Below are 15,046 nucleotides of genomic sequence, written 5' to 3' on the forward strand. Positions count from 1 at the left end.
CAATATTAAGCTTAGTACATTTCTCTTCGGTCTGACTGTTGCCGTTGCCGTCGCCGTCGATGTCTTATAGTACGCGCGCGCGTATGTGTGTGTGTGCGTGCGAGTCCGCCGCCGCCCTCTCGACCGTACGCAAACCGGCAACGTCGCTCTTCGTTTTATCGGCGGCGGTCGAACACAATGTCGGGATGAAAATGTCCATAATTATGTGTACGACCGCTGCGTGCACACACACACACACACCACTCACCGCCGTCATCTCCGTTTCTCCGGTCGACCGCTATGCGTATTAAGTATAAATAGTAATAATAATAATAATAATACGAATAATTATCCGTGGGTATCACCCCGATCTCCCTTCTGTCCCGACGCCGACATCAACCCTATACGACGACGTCGGTTGTCGGTTTTCCGTGCACACGGAAATAACCGTCTCGAGGAGGAGGGACGGAGACCAATAACAAGACGCCGCGACATCGGCGTGCGCGCGAGACGAGTACAAATAATATAAAGAATAATAATTCTCCGACAACGTGCAACGTCGTAACCCCTCGAATAACCGTCGCCCCGGCGTACAGAACCCGTTGCAGGCGGCGGTGGTTTGTTCCGTATGAGCGTTTCCACTTTACACCGTCATCCCGACGTGGTGTGTTGTATGGCGCTCTCGCGTAATGATACCACCGGGTGAGTTTGGGCCGGGGAGGCTCTGATTAGGTTGGCCCAAGTGCGATAACCCGATAAGAATAGATTGCCCTCCCCCGCGCGCACCCGTCGACGCTTATTTTTGGTTTGCAAGCCTGTGTGTGTGCGTGTGATGACGACCGTCGGTGGCGGGTGGTGGTAAAGTACCGCAATATTGTGTTGTGTTTTGCGCGGCGGGAAATGTCGAGAAAATTTGTGGCACGGAACGAGTGGAATTTCATTTATCGGATTGCAAAACAAAACGACGACTGCAGTGATGATGATATTAATAATATCGTGTTACTGGTGCTGCCATCAAAGTGTAGTGTGTTGAAGACAAAATACGGCGATTGGTTAAAATTAACTTTCAGTTGACCTTCGGCATTTTTCGCGCGACCCGTTTAAAAATAGGTTATTTCGACTTAACAGGCCGCCGGGTGGAATATGAATTTCGATCGCTGGCAATCGGATTGTCCATCAATATTGCAGCCGCACACAAAAATCATCACATATACCTATAAACGAAATTTCCCCGAACGATATTGCGAGTGGCGATTACCGATAATAATAACTAATAGTGCCTGACGACGGTCGAATGATGTGTTTGTGTTGTATACTCATTTTTTCGTTTTCCTTTCCTGTAAACAAAAATCGTATCTATGTAACATTTTGTTCGATGGAAATTCGCGATTTGGGAAGTTTTCTGTATGTGGTTTAATCGAAATCCGATCGTCGGGCGGGCGGGCGGGCGAGATCAGTCGGATAGACTGGCGGGCGATTAATTAGGCCGCCGTCGCGCGCAGCTCGGAAACCAAGTAAAATATAATAACCGGAGACAAAACATAGTAATATATACGCCACCGCGCGCCATCGTAATATAATATTATGTTATTGTGCCTACACGTTTTCAACTGATTTGTCGATAGTTTCTCTGACCAAGGTTTTGTGTTTCGTATAGGTGCTAGCGTCAAAATGGAGCATCACTTCCAAGCTGCGCTGGATCCACGTAAACAAGAATTACTGGAAGCCAGGTTCATCGGCGCACGAGTAAGTCAACACAAAAAAAAACACATAAAACCGTAATGTAAAAATCGTCTGCGCACGGTATCGTAATATTATTAATGTTTTGTATAAAATAATTTTTATCCATCGTTGTGTGGTGTCTTTTAAAAGAAATAACACCGTGTCAGCATCGGTTTGTATGTATTATAATAGTAGTGAGCTCTGAGCTGTAGCTTCCCCTCTACCCCTCCCACAAGTACCAGTTTTGACCGCGCGCCCGTGTGCTCGGCATCGCTGGAATATCGTAGTAGTAATATTATTATCGTTAAATTTCAGAGCACGACGATGCGGACGGGAAACGTAAACAAATTTATATCGTATAAACTGTATAAAATTCGGGCCTGGAGGAAAAGAACAATGTTGAATGATAATATTAACCGTAAAAAATACGCTAATCCGTACGTTTGGAAAATTGTGTAGCAAATTATTATTTTGAATAATAGACCAATAGTAAACATATTATAATTGCCGGGAGACGAGTATTATTGTGTAGGTAGTAGGTACACCGCGGAATCGAAATAGAGTTACGGCCGCCGCCCGTGTAAATGGCAACAGTCGCGTGTTCCGTTTGCTTGCTCGATAACGCTGTCAAAACTTGGCTCAGAAACGACGAAAAAAAATTATATATATATATACACATAATATACGTTTATATTATGCGCCGGTACGTGATTTGCGCACTCGATATTTAAAATATTATCGATCGATTTGTATTTATTTGCATATATACGAAACAGCTCGAACATACTCACCGCGACCACAGCCGACGTGTCTTTTTCTTTAATCGGTCGATTCGTGTTACGTCGTTACTCGGCTAATAATAATGTCCATAAAATTGTCGTCGCGTTGACGTTATCACCATCCAGCCAGCAAACTCGTAGACGTATACACTACAATATAAAATTATCGTTATCATCGAAAGTCGTCGTCATCGTTGCTAATGCCATTTACACATACTCGTCTCTATTTTTTTTTTTAATTCTAATGAGCGCTAAAACTGTGTTTCGAAACAGTTCCCGAGAATTCTTTTAGACTCTAAAACGGGGCGTAGACTTTTAGACAAAACGACACAATTTTTTATTGTACATCAATATCGTCGTCGGTTATCGTACAAAATTTGTATTTTTTCTCTAGTCTCCGTGTTTTTTCACGACAATAGTGTTAATCATTTCGGAACAGGAAACGATCGATTACCAGTATTATTTTATTGCGTTTCAAGGTGACCCTCGGCGACATGTGACGGTTTTTTCTTTTGCTTTGTGCGTTTTGCCCGTGTCATTTTAAGATCGTCTTCGAAAACCGCCGTTAAATCACAACAACCATGATTGTGCTGGTGTTCTACAATAATTATGTTCGTCATTCCAGCCCGTAAGTCACACGAGTCTTCTATTTCTATTTATAAATCCCCATTCCCCAGTCGACGACAATCGGTACATGCATACACACCGCAATCGTTTACTGCTCTCCGATCTCCGAGCATAATATTTTAATATCACCATTATATAGGTATACGTAGTAAGCCAACCAGCCGTACGCGTCTTTTTATACGTTAATGGTTATTTTTAACGGTATCGTTGTTTGCGGAGGGGGTAATCACCAATCGACTGCGTGTCGAGGAAGTTTGAACGAGTTCGTCATCGTCATCATCATCATATCCTGTATAGTACGATTCAATAGAAATAAATAATATTTAATATTATAATACAAACGTTTTGCTGCGGCTAATAAATACTATTCATTAATGTTATGATTATTCACAACATTATTGTACAAGTTTGCGGTTTCCTCGTTTACGTGTTGCTTGTCTCGATACTTTAGATTGTTTTTAACGTTTAAAACGAACGTTCCCATTAATATTCATTAATGAAATAATGTTCATCGTTAATATATTTTATTGTTATTTTTATCTAACAATTTTCGTAATAAAAGATATAAAGTTCACAGGTATTTTAAATATTGAAACGTGTTTTTATTATAACACCATCATGAAAAAATCTGTACATGTTTGTTTTATTTACATTTACAAGAATATCTGTTCTAAAGCTGTTTATAGAGTATTTTATAATTTTTTTATTTCGTGTATTTTCTTCTAAAAAATTTAGGAAATTTTTAATAAAATATTTAAAACTTAAATACCAACCTATCATACTGCTTATTAGTTATTAAACGTCAGCCAATAACTTTTATTTTCAAAAACTGTTTTATTGTTTTAATTTTTATAACCATAAACTTGATTCAAACGTTTTCATTATTTTGTTCCGTTACCGCGGAGTTAAAGAAAAAAATCCCCTTCATATTGTTTCAGCTTTAATTATGATGGCGACTAATGAACGATATCATAAATATCGAGGTTTTAAATGCTTCTATAATAATGTAATTTATTTATTTATATATACTAATATATAACAGAAAAACTTCAAATCATCGTTATCTCAATTTTTCTTGAAATTTATAATAAACTTATTTTTTAACTTTTAAGAAAATTTGATCGATTGCTAGATCATTAGTTCATAATTATTAATAATGTTCCTTATCTAAAACGTTGACTATAATGAATATTTTTTAATAATTCATGTTTTCAAAGAATGTATTATGAAATTTGAACCATCGTGTTTGATTAACGCTAATAGTTAGGTTGGTTAATAATTTCTGTCGATAATTTATTAACGGTGATATATTATGTAAAAATGTGTTCATGTTTCGAAAATAATGTTTATTTAATCAAATTCTGAAATTGAATATATATTTTTTTTTCAAACAACATTCGATTACGAACGCGCACGCGTCAAGTATCATTTGAAACATTTTAACACAATCGTTCTCCCTTCCCCAAACAGAGAATAACTCTGGATGTACTATATACAACAGCTGTGCGTATTATTATCAACGACATCGCCGCGGTGCTGATTTCCTAGTTTAAACGTTGAACGTTCACGTTCACAACATCCATTCACACGATGTAAGGAGAACTTTCCTCGTTGATACAGCATTGTAGTGATACATTACACTTTAGTACGGAATAAAAGCCCAAATATGAGCTAACATTGCTTTTAGGATACAAAGGATTCGTTTTTTTGTTACTCTCGTGAACGTGTAAAAAAACGAAAAGAGTCATTAAGTTTTATGTTTAAAAATGTTTCATTTGATTGAACGGTCAACTGTACACACTTTGCACACCCTGTATAAATATATATAAATATATCTACCTGGTGTATTTTTGGTATGTAAAACGCGGAGGTGGGATAATTTCAAACGATACGACCCATAATATATTTTTTACGGCACACATAATATCATAACGAGTGTATAATAGTACATTATATTATATACATTCGTATAATACTATTCGTCGATTTTTTTCTCCTCTCACCCATCCATTCGCTAGTACACAGATACACACACGCTCTGTTGTGTAAAACGCTTATGAAACGTATGTGTGTGTGTGTGTCTTTTTGGAAAGGTGTATACTATTGAGGGTCGTCGTGCCGTGATAAGTGTTGTGGTGGGGGGAGGGGGTGAGGAAGACGTTGAAAAAAATATTGAGCTAACTCGAAATATTATATTATATCATTATGGATATACACACATAGACGCGGAACGCCATATTTAATTTAGATTTCTCTCTCTCTCTCTCGCGCGCGCGACGTCGTCATAATAATAATAACAACTAATATGTATATATAATATTATTATTATTATTATTATTATTATTATGGTAGTAGTAAACAACGCCGCCGTCCGCAGAGCTCTCCCCGGTAAGCCGCTTACAAGTGAAAATCACCGTAGCGCCGCGCGGCGGTGCGTACCGTAAACTCTCTCGGTGTGTGTGAACTGTGTATACTTTCGATGGTAAATACTATACACCAACTCTACACGTATATGACATATACACGACGTGCGTATAACGCGCGCGATCGCCGGGTCTGCACGGAGTAGTGCGCTCGTGGACGCCGCGAGTTTGTGTCGTCGCGCCCGGTTTGTTTGCGTGTGCGTTGTTGTTGTTGTTGTTGTTGTTGGTCGCGATATTTTTTTATTTTATCTCGCTTACGCAATTTCAATCCGCCCACCCATCCACCCCTTGAGTCGTCGTCGTCGAGAGGTGAACGCCACAGCGGCGCGTGTCTCGGCCAGCAGTTGTCGGCGGCGGCGGCGACGACGACGACTATACGACTTTCGAGTGTCCGGTGGTGCACATACGGTGCAGTGTCAGTGTGTATTACTCGCTCTCGACGCGCATTTCTCGACCGGGGGGCTAGCCGCGGCAGAGTTTTGTTGTTCGTCGGCGTTTCGTTTTCGTTCCGACGACGACGACCGCGACGTTTCAGTCAGTTGATGCTGCCTTTCGAGCGTGTGTTATTGATCAACGTCGGTCGCGGAGCAGTATAGGCGGCGGCGGAGGGCCATACGAACGGTTGTGGTGTGCGCGGAAAGGGTGGACGACACCACCGCCACCGCCACCACACCGCCCACCGTCATCGCACACACACCGCCACTACACCGCCCGTCAACAATACGCGCTTTTAGTCATACATGACGTGTAATAGTAACAGCGTTAAGTGTAGTGTTAGTAATAGTAGTAGTAGTGTGGCCACTGCTGCACCGGAACCATCGCCGCCGAGGCATGTGTCGTTATCGTCTGCCGTCGTCGACGTCGTTCATTAACGGATATCGTCGCCACAATGGTCAAGTGTCGTGTCGTCGGACCCGCGTGTTATCGGCAGCAACAGCAACTTCAGCAGCAGCAGTGCTCGTTTGATCGCGTCCGATTGCAAGTAGTCGTGGATCGCCCGCGGAAAAAGTCCCGGAAACGATGGGTAAAAAAACCGATACTCGACGACGGCGTTTCGATGGAAACGATGCACGTCACTTGTACACATAATATTTTGATACACGAGCACAATATATACATAATATAATATTTACACGTTACCCCGTCCCCGTAGTGTATACGCTGTGCGCGACGTCACGCGAGCGCTTCGGCGTGTGCGTGTCGTAGTGCCGACGCGTGAGCGTGCGCGCCGGCCGGCCAGCCGAAGCTCAATGAGTACGGTAATTATCGTACGCCGCGGCACGGTAATATCGTGTGACGTAGTAACCCGGTGCGTCGGTGGGCGGGCGGCGTGCGTGCGTGGAACGTCGGCGGCTCGCCATTCATGTTCACAGTCAGTCAGTCTGTGGGCTCGGGACGCGCGTGGCCATATGATCACCGGCTGGTTGTTCCTCTCGCCGCCCGGGCACCGGTTGTTGACAGACATAACCTGCGCCACGGCCGATCAACCGGCGTGCCACGTAATCGCTACCGCCGCCACACATACCGAGTGATCGCCTCGTCGCCCACACGATCTTTTTTCGTTTACACCATATTTTTATTTCGTAATGAAATCATTTGTTTTTGCGAAATCGCATCGTTTATTTTCTCACATGCCCTTATATTAATCTAACCTTGCCTATCAAAGACACATTGCGAATATATAATTTTTTATTTTATTTTAATTTAATTTTTCTCCTATCCTTTTTTGACGAATACATTTTAAAGTTTTGTCTCTTATGAAAAAAATAACATCCCCCTTTCTTATTAACGATTAGCTTACCTTGAATTTTCCTTTAGCTCATTAACTGAAACTACTGAAATTTTTCTAGGATTTTTAATTCTATATAAATGTTATTATTTTAAATACACTTAGCTCATATAGGTATAGTATAGATATCGTCTTTGTTTGTAGTGAATCCTCCCTGTTGGTTATACTAAAATGTCGCATTCTTATAAACGTAATATTACGATATAGAAAATAAAATAAAAGACTATTTAATTAATTCTACACGCGCTGTATATTTTGTATTTGTTTTCTTGATCAAAAATCGTTGTTTTTATTTTATAATTTCGGAATTTCTTATGATCGTTGCTTGAACTCTTTCTATCTATATATCCGTTACTAGTTTTTAATACCATATTATATAAGGCGGCGTTATTGTAGTATGTCCTCCGTAGTGTAAATGTTTCTATAGTGGTTTGTTTTAAAGATGCCTGACATATACATAAGTTTAGTGTTTATAAATTATAAGCACTCAACTACTATTATAAGTTATAATACAGACGTTGTTAAATATATTATGTTCACTTAATTTGAAATCTTGAGTTCTTTCACACGACGAAGTTATTGATAATTCATTTTGTTTATTCATCAAAACAAATAGCCTCAGCTTGGGATTTTTAATTGACTCCATCTAAATGTTTAAAGGCAAATATATAAATGCACAAAGTTATATAAACATGGGGTGTGCCTTTTAGGGCTCAGTCACTTATCAGTTATCACCAAAATATTGAACCTTCTATAATGGCCTCCTTCGTATAGTCTTATTTAAATAGATTACTTTATAACTAGTTTCAAATTTGTTAATTATTCGTAGTACATGATATTATAATGTGTTTGATAGTTTATCCCGATTTGTGGAAAAATATTTATCACTTAAAAAACGCTCGTTGGGGTGTGTACTCATGCAGATATTATTTTATATTTCCACGTACGGCTAAATAATGGACTTCACAGTCTTCATAATATATACAAAAGTAACTACGACGAATAGCCATGATGAGTTCTAACTATCAATTAAACCACCAAACAATGCAAAACATTTTTAATATATATTATTAATTATGCAACTGGGCCACAACGGTTAGCAAGATAGCCATACGGAAAAGTTAATTATTTTCCATTAGAATCATTAGATTACAGTTATCTAATTAGAAGATTTAAAATAATTTAGTTTATTTATTTTTTTTAAGAATGAATTTTAGTGAAATCGTGTGTGTATGTCCGACATGTTTTTATGGCGTTTGCAGTGTTGTGTGTACAATAATACAATATATAACATTAATATAGGTGTATTATAATATTATATATTGTCATTCGTAGAAAAATTGGTCGGTATATGAGACAGGTTGACCAAATTAAACGGTGCCGGATTACACTGGTCGGTCACGATCACAATAATAATGTTAATACCTACTTACTGCTATTATAATATGTACGTCGTATTTATATATTTATGGTACATAATGCGTGTAGGTAGGTACATAATATTATATTGTACTCGAGAGCCGCGTGTACGAGAGATGCGTTTAAATATGATACTTACGCTATACAATAATATATTGTGTGCATAGTGACGAAAACCCGTCGGACCGGTTTCTGATTATAATACTGTAATAGTGTATAAGTCCAGTGTTATTATTATTGTATATTTCGTGCTAATTGGACGGGTGGTTATGGACACTATAATACAATATTTACGTCGTTTTTCGTCAGGTCCGGTCGATCAACAGTCGATTTCCCCGATATGCGAAATAGTAATAATATATAATAGATAATCATGTATGTAGTATTCGTCGTCGGTGGATTTTTTTTATATTCGACGGAATGTACGATGAGTAAAACGACTTTCCGACAAGAATCCGTCGGACGACGACGTTCGATTTGTATATATATATATATATAACATTTAATGGTGAGTTGTCGTCTACATACGAAATTGATCGGTGGTTATGTTTATTATGTTAATATTAATATATTATGTTGACTTTTAATGGCCGCAAGCGTGTGTGTTCGTGTCGGTTCTACGTTTGGGGGGAGGGGTTAGGGTCAAGGTTTTCCCGACGCGTTCCCAAAAAACAAATCATAATTTTATGTAATATCATTATTATCAGTATATTTTTTCGCATTTTTTCCTTCGTGTTTGCGTGGCCGACCAGCCACCATGTTGGTTGCTAACCGTGGTAAAATAGAATATCTCGTGATGTTTCCTTGCTTGTGATTGATGCGCGTGCGTATTGTTGTGTTATTGCACCCCTCGCACCGAATGACCAACCGACAAGACAAGACAAGACAATTGAATTGAACCGAACGTCGTCGTCGTTGCTGTTGCGGACACACGGCGCTCCATGTAGGGGGCTGCCAGGAGAGTGGGCTGGCGACGACGACGACGACGACGACGAGCCGACGATTTATACTTATACGTGTACATAACAATATTATATTTATGTGTGTGTGTGTGTGTACATGAAAGGAAATCGTCCGATACACTTACACATACACTCAATAATATTATTACATTATGTTCTAGCAACGGAATCCGGTATATAAGTTTGCTCGTTTCCCGGGCGAGAGTCAACGCACTAGAAAATATTTTATCTCTCTCCGACTAGCTTATTATAATAAATATAATATGGTAACCCGCGTACATATGGACCCATGGTACCTATAATATAATAATATTATTGTAGGTACATCGCACGCCATAGGTTTGTATTTATTGTTTTCAATCGAGCGACTATAGTCCGCCGCTATATAGGTGCCGGTCGGTTTGCTATATTATGTTATTATACATGAGTATATAATTCGGTTTTAATAACCGTTTCAACAATTAAATTCGTTTACATTTTTTACACTTATATTATTGGCACGCACGACGACTTTCGAAACTTCGGTTTCTACATTGGTTACTAGTTGCTTGCTCTGCGGGTCCATTTATTTATATACAGGTGTAATACGTGTATAATATGTGATGTTCTCGTAATTAATGGACGCGCACTAATTTCCTAAAGTCTAGTGTAAGGTCATTCGGTCGAAAACCTGTTCGCTGATAAGCAACTCCTTCACCTATTTTGAATTGATAACAGGTAAACTGTTTTCGATGTGTAGGTACTATTATATATTTTATTGAAACTGATGTAATTAATGTATTTTTATTCAATCCAAGAACCACCTTCGCGAGTATAACTTGAAAGTAATACCTGTTTATCTTTGTAGCCACTTGTGCATTTGTTAATATAAGTATACTTAACAAAACGGCCGACTTAAGTATATATATGCAAACTATTTGTGATTCTTACATACACACGATTATAAATTATAATTGTTTGGTATAACGATTTTCGTTTTTATATTTATATTTTATATTTAGTAACAATTATTTCAAATCGATCCATATATTCCCGAATTCGATCACAAACGTGAATAGAATATTATTTAAGAAATATACTAACACTAACCTAACCTAATATTTACCAGGGTTACTCAGTCAATTAGTTTTATAAAAACGATTAACACCTTGACGAATAATGTGACTTAAATATTGATCAGTATATTTTTCTACCTATATAAATTTTAAAACTTTAAATCAGGTTAAACATTATTTTTGAGCTTTTGTTGAAATTTCATCCTAATTTTTCTTCAGTTAAATAGATCACTTAATAGTCGGGTTATCCACGTCGAAGAACATTTAAATCAATTCGAATTTTATTTGTAAAAACTCAATTTTTAATTTAAATAAAATCGTAGTTTTTTATTACGATTTCAGTATGTATTATTAATTATTACAATTTATGTTAGATAACAGTGTATTAGTGATTATCAATTTCTTAATACCTTATGTATTTTAAAGTACTCAATTTTAAAATAAAAAAATATAAGATTCATGCAATTTGTTTTATTAATATCGTTCGTATTTCTGAGATAAATTATAAGAGTATGCATGATGTAAATGTGTTATTAAATTATTACATTTTAAAGTTGTTCATTTTTATAATGTCTTAAAATTATGTACCTACTGCAGATATGATAATACCAAAAACTTTTTTTATCTTTAAATGTAAAAAAAATACTATTTCCAATTACTCATTGTGATGGAATCTTATATTCCATGATGAATTGATTTCTAATGTATTCTAAATTAATAAAATCATATTGTGAGAAAATACCATGTATGCACTTAAAAAAAATTGTTCAATGGTGTGTAGTGCGCTTACTACTGACATTTCGCATTAGGGACTTAATCAGCTGGCAAGGAACGTTTTGTGCATAGTTTTAGTTTTAGGATTTTGCACAACGATGTTGATTGTTGGTCGAAAAATACCTAAAAGGTCAATCGTTGTGCTGATTCGGACGTTTTTTTAACAATTAACCATACACTATAGGCCTCCTAATTTATTGGCGGAGGGGGAAAGACACAAGGCCAATCGGTTTGATACAATATCAGTGTACTACGTTATTTTCTTTTTTATAATATTATACTGTTTCGTGTAAATGTAATGTTGTGTAAATAATATTTACTCGATTGCTAATTTCCCACATACCTATTTAATAATAATATTATATTATTGGTTTGCGTTTCGCGTCGAATAAACGGACGCTGCAATGGCGGCGTCAGCTGTTGTCGTGACGAGGTATGAATTTTCTAAAAAAAAAAAAAACTCGGCTAGCACACAATTACATCGTTTCATTTAAACATGAAATAGTTAAAAAAAAAAAAAAAAAAAAAAAAAACGATGACGATTGATTAAAGCTGCGTCGGCTTGTGTGCGTGCGCGTTGTTTCAAAATACCACCGACATGCCTGCCCTATTGTAATACTACCGCCGGACGACGAAAAATAAAAATAATTTTAATTGTATTAGTGGTTAATAATATTGTTAATCGTTGTGTTGTTTATCGGAGACGATGCGCTCTCGTGTCGGTCGATATTTGAACCGCTCTGTATACGCGCGACGGCGGACGGTTTTGTTTTGCCCGATGGTTATCTGAGCGCGCGCGCCGTGTGTTAAAGTGCTTGGCGAGAACCCTGTAAAAAAAAAAAACAATACACACACACCGTTTAGCGGCGTAGTAATAGTAATAGTAGTAGTAGTATAGTAGTAGTAGTAGTAGTAGTAGTAGTAGTAGTAGTAGTAGTAGTAGTAGTAGTATACTACACTTACACTACACCGTAGTCGAGTGCACTGTCGTTCTCGTTTTGATGGCGCTGTTGTTCCGTATCGGCTGCGGCGTCGACGACGACGACGACGACCAGACGACGACCGGGTTTCAACGTGCGCGCACCACCGCCGGCCGTCACCCGCCGATGATGTGGTGCGTATTTACGGTGAGTCGAACGGCTGGCGGGCGCGTGAAGGGAAAAGTAGGCACCTCTAACCGCTTTGCCACTCGCTTATGCGTTATTGTGTTGGCTAATCAAAACCGGCACCGCCATCTACCGCCGCCGCGACACCTCTCTCCGAAGCGCCGCGTTACCATTTCGTCGTCATCTCTGTCTCTCTCACTCTCTCTCTCTCTCTCTCTCTGACTACTGCCGCCGCCACCGACCCGTTTTCGACGTTGCCGTGTTGCTATCTGTGTGTGTGTGTGTGTGTGTGTGTGTGTGTTTGTGTGCGTACCCTGATCGCCTCTTCGGCCTCTTCTAATTAAACGCCGTGTACGTTAATGTGTGTGTGTCTGTAAATCGGACCGCCATTTTGGATATCATCGTCTCTTTTCATTTCATTATTTTAATAATATAATCGTCGTCATATTTATACGGTCGCCACCGCCGCCGTTATTGCGCGCCCCAGTCCGATTTTCGTCTAGAAAAACGGTTTTTTCCCGTATTCCGTTTTCATCATGTATACATAGCCGTGTGCACCGTTTTATTGTGGTCGGCCATTGTCTGAGGTTTTACGACGATTTTTCCGTCAGCGAACGACAGCAATTTTCTCAGATTCCCAGTCGACGCTATCTCTCTCTCTCTCTCTCTACACACACATTATATTGCTTTTTGGTCTACCTAATCGATGCTGCTTTTCCGATTCTGGCGCACCAGGTTTTATTTTTTGCTTCTCGATTTGTGCACATTGTCTCTTACTCGACAGTATTAGGATGAGGTGGGGTATAATCATATTATATTATGTAAAAAAAATAAATCACGATTTTATACCATACCCGAAATCGGTAAATGTCGTGTTCCAAACCGGTTACGAACCCTTGAACTGAACTAGGTTTTTCGAATCCGCTCCGTTCGTTATCCCCAAAATGTGTGTGTTGTGTGTTTTTTTTTTTTTTTTGTTCGTTTTAGTATTCGTGTTCCGCAATATACCCCGCCGCTGTCGAGAGCAGGTGCTAAACATGTATCTGGGTGACCGGTAAAAAACGGCTTTTAAGTATACGTTTTTATTCGTGATTTGGCCAACTGACAATAGAAAATGCATTGGTTGTTACTTATTACTAGGTAGTAGGTACAAAAACACTGTGATGGCTGTTGTATAGTACCGAATTCCACGAGGGTCGTTCGTTAAATCTTCACCACGATGTAAAAACAGACGGAACCCCCGTCGGTGTTTGGATATTCGTCGTATAATAATAATATAATTTCCATTTAAGTTTTTGGTCGCACTATTATTTATTGGACCGAATGTTTTTAAACATTGGCGTCGTAGTGTATTATACACTGTTGTCAGGTTTCCATTATTACATTGTGTGTGTATCTGCGTGTGTAATCGAGGAATTGAAATCTCCCGGGTTGGCACACCCTATTGTCGTTAAACTGGGGAAGGTGAGGACCTAAGGGAGGGACGCTAGTGTTTTCCATTTACGTGGTCGTTGTGTACAGGCGGCGGTGGTATTATATATACACAGTAATAGTAGCAGTTCGTCGTCGTCGTTTTATTTACGAAACGTATCGGCGCGCGCAATAATACGCGGAGAAAAAAAATATCTCGTTCGGAAAGAGAACGTCTATGGCGGCGTTGTACTTTTGTGAACCACATTATGCGTTTGAAACAATGTATAAGTAACGACTACTAATAACCGATATTGTTGTGATGTGTGCGCATATACCGAAGAGATGATGCAATTATTATTAATTATTATCGTTGTATTATATTTGTTATGTGTCGGGAAGCAATTCGGAGATTTCAAAAACCGACGGTCACCTTCCATTTTTCGACGGTAACGATGAGATGAATATAAATATTTTCAATTATTGATAATAATGGTAAATAATAATAGGCGAGGAAATCGGGTTAAATGTCGACTGGAATGTAGCCCGCGCGCTGCGTTTTAATAAGGTTCGGTGACCCGCCATCGTCGCGGCTGTGTACATCCGCCGCCGGGATTACATTATTATATTATTATAATTATTTTAAACGTTGCATCGTAAGCAATAATAGTATTATGTTTAAAATACCTTTCGTTTTGCCGATCGGCCGTGTTTATTTTTTGTCCGCCGAAACGCGCCGGATCCAAGATGCCGTTTTCTGTCGAATGTGCGATGTCGATGAGAGGGAGAGGGAGGGGACGACTACAACCTATTTATCGATTCGCGTTCGTCAAATTAAAACCAAAATAAAAAGTTTTACGCCCACCACGTCGATTGGAAAATAATAATAAATTCGAAACCCATTGGACACTGCGACCACCATCGTCAATGATTATAACCTATAATATTATAATAATACTTCGGCTGGACTTGCTTTTAGTTTTTATCATTATTTTTTTTTT

General features: G+C 38.7%; 1 protein-coding gene across 6 annotated transcripts in view; it reads left to right on the forward strand.

Annotated features, from left to right (window-relative positions):
- Window positions 1-15,046, forward strand: part of LOC113550046 (serine/threonine-protein kinase tousled-like 2) — a 41,851-nt gene that overhangs the window by 19,210 nt on the left and 7,595 nt on the right. For 3 of the 6 annotated variants that reach the window (XM_026951650.1, XM_026951653.1, XM_026951648.1), the window contains one exon: window positions 1,637-1,725. The exons of 2 other annotated variants lie outside the window; for them this stretch is intronic. In XM_026951650.1, coding sequence (XP_026807451.1) covers window positions 1,637-1,725 — 89 coding nt within the window. Of the gene's footprint in view, window positions 1-1,636; window positions 1,726-5,656; window positions 6,555-15,046 lie in introns of those variants that run through there. One more of the 6 variants, XM_026951649.1, reaches the window with a different exon arrangement.

Source organism: Rhopalosiphum maidis, chromosome 4 (assembly GCF_003676215.2).
Source record: "Rhopalosiphum maidis isolate BTI-1 chromosome 4, ASM367621v3, whole genome shotgun sequence".
Lineage (NCBI taxonomy): Eukaryota > Metazoa > Arthropoda > Insecta > Hemiptera > Aphididae > Rhopalosiphum > Rhopalosiphum maidis.